The sequence below is a fragment of the Neoarius graeffei genome, chromosome 14 (genome assembly GCF_027579695.1).
Source record: "Neoarius graeffei isolate fNeoGra1 chromosome 14, fNeoGra1.pri, whole genome shotgun sequence".
NCBI classification, from domain to species: Eukaryota; Metazoa; Chordata; class Actinopteri; order Siluriformes; family Ariidae; genus Neoarius; species Neoarius graeffei.
The window spans coordinates 46,124,516-46,141,220 of record NC_083582.1 but is presented as its reverse complement, the minus strand read 5'-3'; the positions used below and the strand labels follow the sequence as shown (position 1 = coordinate 46,141,220).

The window sequence follows — 16,705 nt, the reverse complement described above, 5'->3', positions numbered from 1 at the left end:
GTCCTGGTATTCATGTGGATGTTACTTTGACAAAGTGTATATTACTGTAGTTAGTTCTGCTTATGTTCCTGCTTTATCTCTTATAGCCTTTTTTGAATTTCTTTGTGAGGCACTCTAAGCAGCATTTTATATATGAAAGGTTTCCCCCCCCCAGTCACTCATGGCAGTGCACTTCTCATTTCCTCTACACCGTGAATTATATCACATTATCAAAATGCTTTTATTTTCCAGGAGGGTAAAATGAGCATTTATACATAACACCTAATGGAAAGGAATAGCGCCAAGGGATATCAACACTGATTGTGGGGATGAGTAGATACCACTTCCCAGCCCTATGTGGACCTGCATATAATGTGCATCTTTTCTTCTACGGCTCATTTTATAGAGATTAATCAATCACACAGATTTATGAAAGCATTATTATTGCAACATTACATGATATTTAGTGACCTGGACTGGAGTGCTTTTCACTCGTCAAGCCCTGAGGTTTTGATATTGTTAATGTGATTGGATTTAATTGGCTAGTATTTTAATTCTTCTGTCGTACATGCAATGATGGACTTTTTTTTTTGAAAAATAGGCTTTTTTTTTTTTTTAAACTCCAAACTGGAATTAACTTTTTCCCAGAGGTTTACATTGGGCAGAAAATGAAAGAGGCAGTTTTAGATCCCCCCCCCTTATTTTTTTGCATGCATAATTTCATCAGTTTCACTTTATTTACACCAAGATCATTTTGTAATTAGTTTTGCTGCTTCTCATTCTGAAGCCCCATCTTCATAAGTATTTGTAAAACTAAGGCTTTATTAAAAATACATTTGTTAAAAGTTGTCCTGCTTTTCAGTACAGGATATTTACACAGCTTTATGTGGAAGAAGCCAAGCGTGAAACCATCAGATGATCATGTGCTTAAACAGCGCCATCTACAGAAAATATCCATAAGTCATCTCCAAGTTCAGGCCACAATTCTGACATCCTATTCATTTTCAGCATTTATAGAAAAAACACAATTGAGAGAGACACAGTTAGAACAGAAATTATGGAACTTTTAATTTATGTAAAAAATGCATTTACCCACTGAAGCAGAACATCTACCACATATTTTTTTCTTGTGGAATACATCTCATTCAAGCCATCTCTTTCAGCTGTCTGAACAACGTAAAATAATATTAAACAGGCAACTGTAACACAAAGTTAACACAGCCAAGGACATTCTGAAAACATAAAAGGGTCAAGGGAAGAAAGGAAATAGCAGTAACGAGTTTTAAGTGCAGTGTGGTCCGAATCAAAGCAGATTCTTCTCAGTCCCCGCCCCCCCCATCTCTCTTCCTTCTTGGTTCTTTTCTAAGGAACCAGATCAGGTACAGTATATGCTCTCTACACATTTTCATGCAAGCTCTGATGAAATATTTCAGTGAAATACAAATGGAAATATATTCCTTATTTCATAGGTTATCTGTTAAAATATGAAAAAAAAAGCTCTTGAGGAGGTGAGAAACATTTGGATTTCTTGTTTCAACAGAAGTAACACAAGTCCTCTTAATAGTGTTTTCTTTGAGGAAGCAATTACATTCACTTCTATAAAATGTACGAGTCCATACGTTTTAAAAAAAAAAAAGCGAGAAAAACGTGATAAATGCCATTGAACTCACTTTAGCACTGTTTCTGTTGTTAAATACCTGTGCTGTGGAGAACATAAATACAGACAAATTATATCCTAAGATACACATGTACAACAAATTACTGCATATCTACTAAGGACTGGATTAGGTAGGTCGACATTGAGCGAGGCTAGCTGCCATGATAGAGGAAAAAGCTCCTCATTCTACTTTTGCTGAAGAGAATCATGTTTAAAGAATAGGAAAACTCATCGAGTTGCCACTGTGTGCATGTTCACAGCTTAACAACCAACCTCTTTTTTTTTTTTGCTATTTGGCAAGTTCTTATGTGACCTCTTTAAATGTAACCCATTTGCTCAGTATATTTAACAACTTGCTGGATACGAAGGACGTGTGCCTATAATTTAGATCTACTGCATGTACAATATAAATCCATCAAAGTTATGCTACGGTTAAGGTAAACCATAGATGACCAGCCTAAATGGTGAAATTATCTGCATATACAGGAATGATCGGATGTTACCTGCTGCTTCCTGAAATTTAAAAACGGACCTCGCTAGATTTCCAGCACGTTAGGCTGCCAGCTATTCATCCAGAGAATGCAAAATCCATATCGCAATCTCTTCATCTTCTATGTTCTGCCCAGAGGTAGAAGAGATGGGGGCATGGACCTTCCTGCTAAGTTTGATCTAAAGTACATTTCGTAGCTTTAAGTACACTATATCAATATATGTATGCATATGTCAGTGAGTACTTAAATATTTTGCTAAAAAGGTCTCCTCTCACTCTCTTGCTGTCCACTTCTAGTTGTCCTCCTCACAACCTCATCACATCTTTCTTCAACTTTGCACATCATGCATGTGTCTGTGCCATCATTAAATCACTCGACTCTCCTCCAATTTGCTTCTCACTTCCCAATTTGGCACCTTAGACTGAACAACAGATAATGTGGGTTTTATGGTAGGTGTGGTCTCAACTAAGAAGGGTTTGTGAGGTAAAAGGAAAGTGACGTGGCAGCTCTAATCGGTGGTGTCCCTCTCTGCTGCGGCGGGAACGGCCCTCGTGTCCCCTCCGTCATCAGCCTTGAGCCGTTTGGGGTCAGGCTGCTCGGACTGGTCGCCGTTCTGCCTTTTGGTAGGCAAAGACGCTGACGCAGAGGCGTGAGTGGCCAGCATGTGAAGAGGGCTGGCTACTGGGCACAAAGGAAAACAAGATACAACAAAAAGAAAAAAATTAAAAAGTTTTTTTAAGTATTTAAAATAAATAAATAAATAAATAAATAAATAAATGATGGCACCTCAGAATATTTATTATTTTACAGTATTGTCAATACTGTCCCATGTTTCAAAGAAAGATTCAGACCATGGTTATAAAAACAGAGCTCATAGCTGTGGTAGTCAATTATGTGATTCATTAAATATTCTAACTCTAGGGTGTGTGTAATATTAATCCTTTCTGTGACTGCTCAAGCATAGCCTCAAGCTCAATGTTTGTAACTGATTCTAATGATAAAATGAAGTGTTTTCTCTGTAATGGCCAAGTCAAAAGGCCTTGAAAAGAAAGCGCCGACAACAAACTCAGCCTACAATCTTGGATAATCTTGCAGGGTAAAATTAAAATTAAGAATTTTTACTGTTTTCAGGTACAAAGATTAATTTTACAATATAAAAGGGATTAAAACTTTTGGAAGCATTATCTCACTCCTACATTGTGAGGCATCCCATAAAAACGTGTCAGATGTCCCTTCGCAGGAATTCCCAAAACAACCTGAATGACAAAAATCAGGCTTTGACCGAAGAAAAAGCCCCAATCTGACATCTAATTAAAGACAAAATACTTTACCAAAACAAAGTGGAAATAAAGTTATACCGTCTTAACTCATTATACTGTTATAATGCCTACAAGGATCATGCTAGGGAATGAGCTAGTTTAACAAACACAGTGGTCAGTCTGCCTAAAGAGGTCTAAAGAAATGTTTTCTCGATCTGATTTAATCAAGACGTTAGATCTATGCACCGTCGCACAACGATAATACACCTAATCAGTTCACTTAGTTATCCGATGCTGACAACGTCCCTGTGCGGTCACATCAAAACAAAGATTGCTTACACACGCCGTAAAGACAACAGTATTAAAATTGTTTAAATAGCCCTAGAAAAATGCATTAAGAAGAAATTTAGTTCACAGAAGTAACAATTAAATTAATCAGCGATTAGTCCTGCATTACTGTACAAGAGAACTGCACTCTTCAGTTGTGTGAAGGGATGATCATGAGGCTCATGTTTAACTGCAGCAAGTGACTTACTTCATCACTTTCGGGGGTAACCAGAATTTAAAATGCAAGAACTTTATTTTGAGACTGAGATACACGGAGGAAGGGAAAATAAAAAGAGTTCAGTTCAGCTCAGGATTTTCCAGAACCTCTCTCCCTCTATCATAAAAATGGAAAATCTGACCATGTGAAGGGTTTTCCAAGCCACTGCACATTTTACCTAGTACTAAAATGCTTGTCTTTTGTAGTGCTTTATGCTCAGAAGGTTCCTTCATGGCATGTGCAGAAAAGAAACACTGCAGGTTCCTTACCAGTGTTTGTTGATCCTTGGATTGCGGCCACCACGTGCGTGCCATTTTGTGTGATGGCCTTAACAGGAAGCTGATGCTGTCCCAGTGGTGCCTGCTGCACTATAGTAACTGTCTGTATGGGAGTGGCTGCAGAAGTCTGAAGGACACGAGTAGCTGCACCTATAGAGGCAGTTGTGATGGCAGGCACAGGTTCTACTTTCACTGGAAGAAAAATAAAGTGGAAAGAATGATATCGTTTCGTACTTACAAACTATTGACTTCAACACCAAACGTGACTTCAAAATTCGTGTGTTGCTCACCTTTGACCTCTTGGTGATCCCCATTCTCCTGCGGTTCTGTTTTGCACACAACTTGCTCTTCTGGTGTGTGCGCATTGGCTGTAGCGAAGCCCGTAACAGCAGTCACTGAGACAGCAGGGATCTGGTGCACCACATGGAGTGTCTGCATGATGGGCTGCTGGGAGGTGGAGGTGGTCACTGGTGTAGCCACAGCGTAGCTCACTGGTTTGAGGCTCTGTGGGAGCTGCCGCTGGACGGTGATCAGCACGGGCTGGCTGGAGACTGGAGAACCTGTGCGAGAAGCAGCATCAACGTGAGCTCTATGCCAGTGGTGGGTAGGGATAAACATGCTTCAATTTGGAACAAAACTGCCTAAGGAGCACCCAACCACAAAGGTATACGACACCAATTGTGTTTCTTATCTGCTGTTCTTATTTTGAGTATTATGAAAAGAAAAAGGGGACAATCAACACTCAAAAAACAGCACTGGCTAACACACTCTTGGCCTTTTGAAATAAAACAACTGTGAGCTACTGCTCACTTACGTATACCCCTGCTCTCGCTTATATCAGAATTCAAGCAATCAAAGGAATAAGGCACTTATTACGAATGTTGACTTCAACAAATAATTAACCCTGAAACAAGTAAGTAAAAGAGCGGTGTCCTCCCCAGGGATTTCAAATAGCAGCCTGGTAAACTGTCATTTTGAAACAGCATTTTGCTTCTTGAAAAAGCATCAAAATCCACCCTATATATGTCGTAAATACATTCAGTTGGTAAACAGGAAGTCGATGTGCGACAGACCTGAAAAATGGTACACACGGTATAGAACCCCAAGCTGATGCTCGTTACCAAATATCAAGCAGTTGTGATTTGCAGTTGAGAAAAGTGTTATGAAAAGTTTGTAAATGCATTCAGTTGGTAAACAGGAAGTCGATGTGGGACAGACCTGAACACAGTATACACAGTTCAGCTTGGGGTTCTATAGTTTGGTAACAAGTGGCTATGATTTGTGGTTGCTGAGAAAAAGGGTGTTTTGGATGGATGGAAACACGGACAGACAGACAAGAGATAAACCAGCATACCCCCCCACACACACACACCAGTAGGTGGACTGGCTACACTAAATTCCCCCCCAAGTGTGAAGAAGTTTGAGAGATTTTCTTGTGTGCATGATGCAAAGGGGGCGGCACGGTGGTGTAGTGGTTAGCGCTGTCGCCTCACAGCAAGAAGGTCCGGGTTCGAGCCCCGTGGCCGGTGAGGGCCTTTCTGTGTGGAGTTTGCATGTTCTCCCCGTGTCTGCGTGGGTTTCCTCCGGGTGCTCCGGTTTCCCCCACAGTCCAAAGACATGCAGGTTAGGTTAACTGGTGACTCTAAATTGACCGTAGGTGTGAATGTGAGTGTGAATGGTTGTCTGTGTCTATGTATCAGCCCTGTGATGACCTGGCGACTTGTCCAGGGTGTACCCCGCCTTTTGCCAGTAGTCAGCTGGGATAGGCTCCAGCTTGCCTACGACCCTGTAGAACAGGATAAAGCGGCTAGAGATAATGAGACGAGATGAGACGATGCAAAGGACTTGCACTTCCAACTCATTCCCCAGTGTTCCCAGGATTGGCTCAAGACCACCCTGACCAGGATAAATCAGTTACTAAAGATGAATGTTTCTATTACCTGGTTTCTTTTTATGACCATGCCAAATCTTCCCGCAAGTTATTTCTGGCGACATTTGCGTCCATCTTTAAACCTGCCTTTATGTTCATAGTCATTTTTTACAGCTACATTTGATAAACTGACTATTTACCCATCATGTTCCTTGAAAAAAGCCTAAGCCAGTTTACAAAGTTAATAAAACATTTCCACACAGGTTAAGGGATACATTTTTTCTTAAAAGTAGACATGCAAAAGTATATACTCTATTATACCAAATATTTAACTGCAGCGATTTCAGACAGGTTTTTTTCTGGCAGTCATACATGGCAAAAATCATTAAAATGCAGCAAAATTATTTCTACTCATTGCTTCAGACTTACCTGGTGTGTTCTGTGCAAAGCGAGCCTCTTGGATAACTGCTAATTTGGGCTGAACTGCAGCAGTTGGAGCAGAGGCAGAGGCAGGCTCAGGGTCTGTGGGAACAGGGGAGCCTTCTCGCGACAGGCTGTCTGGCGTCTGTACGCCACTAGAATGGGCCGACAGTGCCCCTGTGTGGTTAGGAGAGGCTGGAGCACTCCTAGAACAAACAAGATAGAAAGTTTACAAAATGAAACCATCTTCAAAATAAGAAATAAAGCATCGTTTATTTTAACGCAAAGTGAGTTTCAGAGGCTTGTGGCTTTGAGTACCGGGAGGACTGTGGGCCGAGTGGAGTTCTGAAGCAGGGAACACCACGAGGCCTTCTTTTACGGAAGGCCTGATCCATCAGCTTGCCCTCTGTAGAGGGGTCTATCCTCCAGAATGAGCCTTTACCGGGCTCTTCTTGGGATCTGGGCACTTTGATAAAGTAGCGGTTTAAGGACAGATTGTGACGAATGGAATTCTGGAAGAAAAAGACGACACTTAATGTGTGATCTTTACTTTTCTTTAAAATAAAATAAATAATTTTGGCAAAACATCAAGTTTTAAAAGATGCTTGAAACAGAAATTTCTCAAGTCATAATACGAACCTGCCAGCCCTTGTCTGCAGTTCTGTAGTATGGGTAGTTTTTAGTGATATGGGTGTATATTCCATTCAGAGTGAGCTGTTTATCTGGAGCCATGGTAATCGCTTGGACAATCAGTTGTGCATACGAGTAGGGTGGTTTAGAGTCATCCTGTTGTACGTGCACACACACACACACACACAAAAAAAAAAAAAAAAGAGGAATGTATCATATTTACAACCCCCCCCCCAGAAAATAGGTGGCAAAGTTGTTAGAACCATACTGATAAAGCAGACTTGCTTTGCTTTAAAACACAGTAATCAGAATGAATTTTGGAGCGGCCCAAAGCGTCCATATGAGGTCCTGCTGCAGAAACACTGCATTCCAACACACACCATGTGATAAATACCTTCATATTCTCTGATGAAACCAATCATGCAATTGTAGAATTTCATAAGAAAAAGGAAGAAAGTGCATCAGAGCTCTGCAGAATACGCCAACGTTGTAGATCATATTGTTTATGAAGTATCCAACAAGTTACTATCATGAGACAAACTTTAGAAAGAATTTCAGGCAATTGTTCATCTGAATCTGGATGAGGTAAAACCAGATGCTTAAAATCAGCATCAGGAAATGTTTAAAGCCCCAGGGAACCTTAATCTGTGACTGGCTTTGAACTAGACTAAAGTTGGCCTTGTTCACACACGATATGCAGTACAAAGTATGAATACCTGGTGCCTTTACATCGTCTCCATGACTACGTTCAGACTGCACCCTGAAATGACCCATATCCGATTTTTTTGCCCATATGCGACCTGTATCCGATTTGTTATTGACAATCTGAACGACACAGATCCGATTTTTTCACATGCGACCCAGGCCGCTTGGATATGTGGTCCTAAATCCGATGCATATCTGATATTTTCACATGCGACTGCAGTCTGACCGGACAGGTCGCATTCATGCGACCTACACGTCATCAACAAGAGACAAACGTCACTATTCTGCGTTGGCTAATCCCGCCTCTTTGGTGGAAAACAACAACACATTTGTACAGTTTTCAGAATTTAAATAGACTTTTATAGAATTGATCAAGCTAATGGTGGATTTCGTAGGGACCTGGATGTTTATCTGTTAGCCTGATTAAAACAGTTTCTATAACTGATTTATAACTTAAACCATCCTGTATTACAAGCTTATAAGATTGTTCTGGAAATTTCCAGTAATTTGACACCTTCGGTCTCATTACTCTGCTGCCCACATTAATCAGATTATTGTGCGAGTTCCGCCACCGCCACAAAAAACACATCGCCAGGTCTCGCCTCATCTCCATAGCAAACTGCACTGGTGTTTATGCACCTTGAGCCAGCGCTGAGAGAAGTTGCAGAATTCAGCTGGCTATAAACAATCTAAATAAATATTTATAAAAATGTAGAAAAAGTTTATTAATATGACGAAATAAATATGTGCAAATTATTAAGCCTGAATTAAGAGTTTGGTAATACAGCGGCCGTATCCCAAACGACTGCCTACTGAAGCTCGAGTGCACTATATAGAGTTTAAAAATCCATTACTTCCTAGTAACATGTAGTGCACTTATATAGAAATTAGAGAGATATTTAGGAGTCAACCCTCGTTACCAGGCTACACGTTTTCATTTCAGTTCAGAAACAAAAACACACATGAGACCTCACACTTTAACACTAACCAGATAATTAAACAAACAAACAAAAAAGAAAATCATTAAACATGAAGAGTGCGCTTTTTTTGTTTACGTATTACGTAGATGTGCTTATTACATGTCAATTTGCGCATGCGGGACACTTTTGGGTCGTTTTCCGTTCATATTGGAGATCGCATACAAGGCTCATATAATTGGTAATGTGAACGGCCTAACAAAAAAATCGGATTTCACAACAAATCGGATATGGGTCGTTTCAGGTTGCAGTCTGAACGTAGTGCATTTCTCCCCTTCAGTGTAAAGTGGGTAATGCTCATCTTGGATACAGTGACATTTATCATTCGATATGAGGCTCGAGTCGATACGTCTGTGTATCAAATAACGTGTTCAACAGGCTATTTGTTGCAAAATACTGCTTATATTAAGTGAGGTTAAAATTAATATTTAAACTTTATCAAGCTCACATAGCTACAGGGGTTTCTCCTAAACATGCCATTTTCACAAGCTACAACATACTTTTATACTAGCCCAAGAAAAACAGAAATGGCTTCAATCAATCAATGCCAAATCTTTAAGGTCTGACAGCAGTGACTGGTAGACCGAAACCTTACAGTGTGCCAAATCCACCAAACGTGTGTACAATACACTGGCACTAATACCTCAATTATACAGCTAATACGGCGTAAACACAAACACTGCTGCATTCAGGTAGCCTTTCCTCACGGATTCAATCCAGGCTTTAGAAATCACCATAGCAATTGACAAAGTTCATATCTGGTAGCAGAGAATGCGCGATTCAGTTACACATCTGTGTGACTGAGGTGGGGTTTACATTAGACCGTATCAGCGGATCATCAGATTAACGTTTTTAAAACGATTAGTGTGCACACAGCAACGCCAATACACGGATACGCTCGGCTCCACAGGCATCCTGCGCTCCAAATCACTCCGCCCTGAACAGCGAGTGCCCTCTGGAGGGTGCGCACTCCGGCCCTGCGCAGCTCAGAGCGCGCGAGTATAGCGCACGAGCAGTGATTTGGGACTGAGCCGCTGCGTGTGTGATCTCAGTGCATGTCGGGCATGCGCGTCACTTACCACTTGCAAGTGGAAGGATGGCAAGCCTAAAGACAATCATAACTACACAATGGGCAGTATTTGCATCAGTATTTGCAGTATTTTCATACTTTTATACTCTTTAATGAAAGGTGATACAAGGTGGAAGTCCGCGCCGTTTTTCAGCAGTCGCGTCACATGACCAACGCCAGCGAATCAGGAAGGTGGATGTCACAGTGACATTGTCCAATGACGACGCCAGCTAGAGCTCAGCACAGCGTATCCGCGTATTTTGAATGTTTACACAGCACCAGACCAGACACGATTTGGATTGAATACGTGGACCCTGGCGGATTCCCGTTTCCCGGCGTTTTAATGTAAATGGACAGTGCATCCGCGAAGAAAACGAGACAGATACGGTCTAATGTAAACTTGGCCTGAGAGCACAGCTAGCTAAGAGCAGAATAAAATAAGCACCGTGCTTCAGAGATGCTACCCAGAGTCACACCAAAGAAAGTGAACCATTTTTAAATTTTATGTTTCTAATATACAGCTTCTGTTTCTTTATACGATGCTAAGGGTACGACTGTTTCATACAGTCATTTTCAGTTACTGTACTTTTATAAATGTTGAATGTTTTAGTCAGTTGAAAAGGTCACCTTCAGGCAGTGGCTTATATTCTCGGTCCTGAAAATATACTGAGATGTACATGTACAAATGGAATAAATCTGTTTCATCCCTCTTGTTCTGAGTGTTGCAGCAAGCTGGGAGTGGTGTTCATCAGAATGAGGCGTGAAGCTTGGAATCAAACGGCATCGAGCTCATCATCAATAAAAGATTGAGGGCGTGAAGGAACTTTGATCGAAACACCCCATTTCTCTAGAAACTGTATGTGGGACAAATTGTACACACTGTGTAACTCACTACTTCTACATTTATTATTGAAACATGCAGATGTCATTCTCTGGATTAGTCTGTATGTGAGGCTCTAGAGATAATCTTTTACTATGCAGCATACTTAACCAGGAAGCCAAGATAAATGAGATTCCAAGCCGTCATACCTTCGGACTGTCTCCTCCAGAGGCTTCTTTGTCGTTTTCAGACTGCGAGTTGTCCCCTATGAGTTCAGCTGTGAGTCCACGTCCTACTCTGTAACTGGACAGACCTGCCCCTCGAGGACTGGACGGACACGAGTTCGCAGCACTTGGGAAGCACACACACACACACACAAAAAAAAGGAGATTTTAAGAGCATACTCATTCTCTTAAAATGTATGCTCTTAAAACAGAGCTCTTAAAATGTATGATGCTCATGTGCTGTTGTACAACAATTCAAATGTAGGATGAAACCAGGGTTCTCCAGGGAATCTGAAGTAGCCGGCTTAAAAGAAAAAAGTAGTAGGTGGCTAATGCACTAATGCTAGGAGGGTCTGAGGCATGCCCCCACAGAAAATTTTGAAATGTACGTGCCTTCTGGTGCACACTCAGCAAATAAGTTACAAATCATTTCCCTGTAAAATACTTGCAATGGCGTATTTTCAAATTGGCTAAATAGCCATTCGATTGGACTTGATTATCACACTTCTTTGACTGGCTATCCAAGAAGTTTTTAATTGTACCCTTTTGGTTGAGATGGGATGATAAGCAGGCAGGCGAGTATGGCAGGCAAGCAGGTGAATATGGCAGGCAGGTAAGAGCAGGACAAACAAATAGTAGAAACTGGAGGACTCCAATAATCCAAACAAAGACAAAGACATCCAATTAAGTCAAAAATAACCTGTATAGCTGGTAAAGAACTTTTTTGCTGCTCAAGTCCTCAGCTCCTTTGTTCAAGTAGACTGAGGTCAAAGGTTAGTGGCAGCCATCTTATCCTTAAGGTCTACCAAAGGGCTATCAAACAAAGTCCTCAGGCAAAATAAAAGGCCCAACATATCAACTAATCATCTGTACTCCTATAGTACATACTGAATCTAAATTTTAGTTTCAACACAAAATGGCTCCTACAATAAGTATGAAATTGCCCTCCAGAGGTCTGTGCTTTGCTTTCTCAGTTACCCTCTGTAGTATGTTGCCTGGCTCTGTAACATAACTACATACGCTACGGCATGGTCACGTGGTGTGGCTCAGCCAATCAGAATGTGAGATTCGATCAACAAATATGGCCTCGCTTCCGGTCGTGACCCAAATCGAAGACAATTTTGTGGTGAAATAATTGGATCTGCAGCAAATTATGGGCAGCAAAGATGATATAAATTGCTTGAACATTGAAAGGCAATTTTTTTTTCTGGGATCGAGTAGCTGGCGCAGACCGTCTGTGTAAGCAGAGAAATCCGCAGGTCACCGGTGCTTCTAGACATCTCTGTGAAACTCAAACAAAATCATAGGGAGCTACAGAATACCAACATGACTTTGGCTCTATTTTCAATCCAAATTATGTCGAAGTAACAACACATTTTGCACATTCTCTTCCTACATCATGATATAGAGGCTATAATTTTCCTAGAAGACACATTCAACACTTGATTGCATGCAATTTTGATTGTATTAGTATACTGAAGCGACTGACTTTTGTACAGTTATCAGAAGTCATCATCTGTTCCGGCTGTTTTCACGTGCTGAAGACAGAACCAGACAAACAAATTGCCTGGAATTTTCCCTGAAAACTTTGTTAAAGCATATACGCAGAGCAATGGCCTCACTTTCGTTTATAAATGCCTTGAGACCTCAAGAACGGTACAGGAATAGTTTTAAGCATGAACAAATCTAATATAGTAATTTTTACGATTAAAAGTGATTCATATAGGTAGCGGTCCGAGTGAGTGCCCTTGACATAACGTCATCCATAACGTCACAGCAGGAAGTCTATTGGTCTCCTCGCCGTTTCCGCTATACTAAACACAGAGCTGACTGCAACGCCGATCCTCCATTTTGAGCTAATTTATCGCCATGCCACGTAGACAACAGAAGGTGGATTTACGTTGCATTCATGGCCCAAGAATGTTCAAACTGCAAAGACTTGGACGCGTTTTGCGAGAAGTTCATGGGCACATTGGGCGCCTATTAAGTGGTCTCTCCTCTGCTCTGCACATTTTACTGAAGACTTGTACGAAACCTCTGATCTGTTGAGGAGCGTTGGCTATAAGCCTGTATTGAAAAAGAGTGCAGTACCAACAATTAAAGAAAACTACAAGAAAAAGAAAGTATTTATTTTATTTACTTTTTAAAAAAGCAAAGTTCAGTAGCACCAGTCCTCCCGGAGTGAGCTGAGGGTTGTTGCTAAAACCCAGGATGGAACAGAACGCGACATATCACTCGGGCAGTGACCTCCCCATAGTTGTTGCTAAAACCAGTGATGTCCCGTTACATCCCGGGTTTTAGTAAGGCCAAAAAAACAACAAAAAAAAAAAACTTTGCTTCCGGTTACCCGACCCCCCCCGGCCTTTCCGACCCCCTCTTAGTCTACAAAACAATCATTCGATGCACACAGCGTGGCTGTCCCTGGTCATAGACCAACGTCCGTACATTATGCATAGTGCAAGTGTCTCTCGCATCATAAACAGCCAATTGTACGCATGCGCGTGACTACCTGTAACAGGAAGCAATGAAAATAGCGGTGTCTGTGTGCTGAAAGATGCGTCTTGCACATCGCAAGCCCAGTCTTAGACAAATTATGTTGCTAGAAAAAGAGACACTTAAAAGACCTTGAAGATTTGTTAGCTTGTACCAGTAGTTCTAGAGTAAATATAGAAATCATCTACGTGAAGCATCGGTTGACACACTGACAAACAGCACTCACTGTGTTGCTATCAAAGTTCGAGTACTCTTGCGGGGGTGGCAACAATACCCCCTGAACATTTTCTTGCCTCAGTTTGTGGTGTCAGAATGCCTCTCAACTGTGCAGATCCTGTTGAAATAGCCTACTATAGCAGTGGATTTGGAAGAACAGACCTTTGTCCATATTGTCTTAAAGACTCTGTGTTAAACCAGATCTGAGAAAAAGATTTAAAACAGTTATTGAAGTATGTGACAAGTGCCTTCAAAAAGGCATAAAATACATTTGCTACAGGCCATATGGGAAGCAGAAATTGAACAGCTGATCTTTACAGTTCAACGCACATGTTCGGTGTGAGAAAAGTTTGCGTATGGTTCAAAATAAATGTTTGAAAAAAAAAGTGTTCTTTAGTGTTTATTTTTAAAAACAGAATACCTGTAAACATGCATTCAAACAGAGTGCTGGGTGGGTGGATATTTTATTGTGAATGGGGGGGGGGGGGGGGGGGGGTGATAGCCATGGAAACATTTATATATTATTATTAAAAAAAAAAATCCCTTCCAACCTACCCTAATTTTTCAAGGCATGTAATAGGAAACAATTTTTTTTTTGTTTGGCCTAATTGCCTGAGCTGAGCAGTAATGGTGGAGTATGCCGTATGGACAAAATAGAGAATGAGTGGACCAGCAGTCTTATTTCTAAACTGGATATTGCCGCCATCTCGCCCTTACGTGAAGGAGCGAATGAACAGATAACTTAACGAACAACTGAAAGTCAGACTGTTTCAAAAACAATCGGCCACAATATCGGCCTTCAAGAAGCAAGAACACAGACGGGTAAGCTCCAACTCTCATTTGGATAAACAAACACCACCACACCACATTCATCTGATTATTTAATTAGCCTTTTACGTTTTATCAGTGAAAACGCATGCATGTACATGTATGTTGCATAAGTTATAACACCTATCCTGTTTTAATGAGAGTCAACCCACAATCAATGAAGTCAAATCAGTCCTAGTTGAGCAAGTCAGTAATGGTATTTCTTACTTTCACCATAATTTTTATTTATATGACTTTGGTCTATAGCTGTCAAAGGCCTCGGCCTTAAAACCGGTTACCGCTGTGACGTCACGCACTCAGGGCTGGCTGGCTCAGCTCGAATGTCAACTTTGCGGTCAATTTTAACTCTCAAAAATATCCATCCATCCATTATCTCTAGCTGCTTATCCTGTTCTACAGGGTCGCAGGAAAAAATATTTCTCAAAAATATATTTTTTTTTATTCCCATTTATGCAGCATACAAGAGTCAAGGATGGAGAGATTATCCACTCAGAAATTTATTTAAAAATAAAACGTTCTGTGTACCTGCTTTAACGAAGACAGACAATGTCACCTTCATGTGATCAAGCTCTGTGCGATACATTTTGAGGCAGACTGACAAGACTTTTACTGCTCCTACCATCCACACTCAAAACCCTTGTAATCTATTTAGCAGGGAGCTGCCTAGGTAGGCAACATTACTGGATGGCATTTTCATGCTGTGTAATAAACACAGACCCAGAGAGATGGAATAACACTTCACCGGTTTGCTGATCAAGTGGCACTGCACACATTCATTTCATCGAAGGCATGATGGACAGAACTGCTCTTCTAAATGTGAATATATTCCAATGGGTAATCGTGTAGAAACGTTTTGTCATTCCAATTCAAGTGCAAAATGTCAAAGTGTTCCCTAGCCAGGTATTTTGGCAGCAGTCTGGCTCGTGAGCCACATTAAAGGGGAGAAAATGTTGAAAAAACACTTATCCAGATAAATGTTTTGTATTTTAATTTACAGTGTGTTGGAGGGATGGTTCTTCAGACATCAGGCATTGCTGGCTTCATAATTGGAACTGCAATTAATTATGCAAGGCTAACATTAAGTTATGAATCTACAAATTACACTAAACCTCAACTAACTAAAATTACAGTGAATCTAAACTAACCAAGACCGATCCTGCAAACAAATTAAATTTCAATTATTACGGTTAAATTACAGTTATTAATAACTTATCTAATGGAGTTTTAAAAAAAAAAAAAAAAAAACACCTCCAACCACCCAACTTAAATGCTTAATAGTTCATGGCCTCCGGTCAATATAATACAATGAAAATAACTTACTCTCATTTACAATTTCCCCCCCTTTTTCACGTTTCCTATTTTATCAACTCCAGCACATGTTTAATCCTTTACATGCAACATTTCCCAATCTTGATATTGAGGGAGTCATGTCACAGGAAGCACTCACTTGTTATCGTCTAGAATAGTACCACCATATTAAGTGTCAGTGAAACTATAGCTGGGCCAGTGTATTTTAGGAAGCTCATTTAACCAAGCTGACTTCTTTATCAATCAGAACAAGCACACAGACGTGGAAGAATAAACCTCAACCATATGCCTGAACATCTGCATCTATGTGAAATGTAATGCTTTGTTAATGCTGTGGGATAACTAGCAATAGTCGTTCATGTAAAATCAGTAATGTGGCCAAATGGATTAGGTGAAGAAGCGAAAGCATGTCCATAACTACAGCATTGTAGCGTATTGCTCATAGTTTAGCAATCCCAGTGCAGTCATAAAACACTTCTTGTTGAAATGTGTTTTTAAAGATCGTTAGATACAGAGCCACAGCTTGAGCTGTGGATTTAGCTGCATCAGTAACACACGTGGTATTAAATCAGTATGAAATAGCATTTTGTTAGTATTAAATCTTTGTTAAGTCATGACTCAAATGTGACCAAAAGGTATATAACTGGTACAAAGTCTAAAGCGTGTCAAGAGTCTTTAAAACCAGATTTGAATTTGTACTGTAGAGAAAACTGTCGAACATAGGACGATCAAAATACATTAACTTCCATTATCTCGGACTTAAAATACTAAATAGAACTATGATTAAAAAAAAGGATGTAAACTGTCTGGCTTCAGAGGGCATGTTCTAAGTGCCTTCAGAGGGGGGGAAGGAAGAAGAAAAAAAAAAAAAACCACCATAGGTGGCGTTAACAGCCTCCTTCACTGCAGCAGCAATGTGGTTGTAACCATCAGGTAC

At 40.6% G+C, this 16,705-nt stretch overlaps 1 protein-coding gene across 2 annotated transcripts in view; it reads right to left on the bottom strand.

The window, feature by feature from the left end:
- Positions 1-1,022: 1,022 nt before the first annotated feature.
- Positions 1,023-16,705, bottom strand: part of foxk2a (forkhead box K2a) — a 32,639-nt gene continuing 16,956 nt past the window's right edge. The window contains exons 3-9 of one of the 2 annotated variants that reach the window (XM_060939805.1): positions 10,909-11,050; positions 7,138-7,284; positions 6,817-7,010; positions 6,508-6,704; positions 4,499-4,768; positions 4,200-4,400; positions 1,023-2,808 (exon numbers count right to left, since the gene is read on the bottom strand). In XM_060939805.1, coding sequence (XP_060795788.1) covers positions 2,636-2,808; positions 4,200-4,400; positions 4,499-4,768; positions 6,508-6,704; positions 6,817-7,010; positions 7,138-7,284; positions 10,909-11,050 — 1,324 coding nt within the window. In that variant the 3' untranslated portion in view covers positions 1,023-2,635. The remainder of the gene's footprint in view (positions 2,809-4,199; positions 4,401-4,498; positions 4,769-6,507; positions 6,705-6,816; positions 7,011-7,137; positions 7,285-10,908; positions 11,051-16,705) is intronic. The other variant, XM_060939806.1, reaches the window with a different exon arrangement.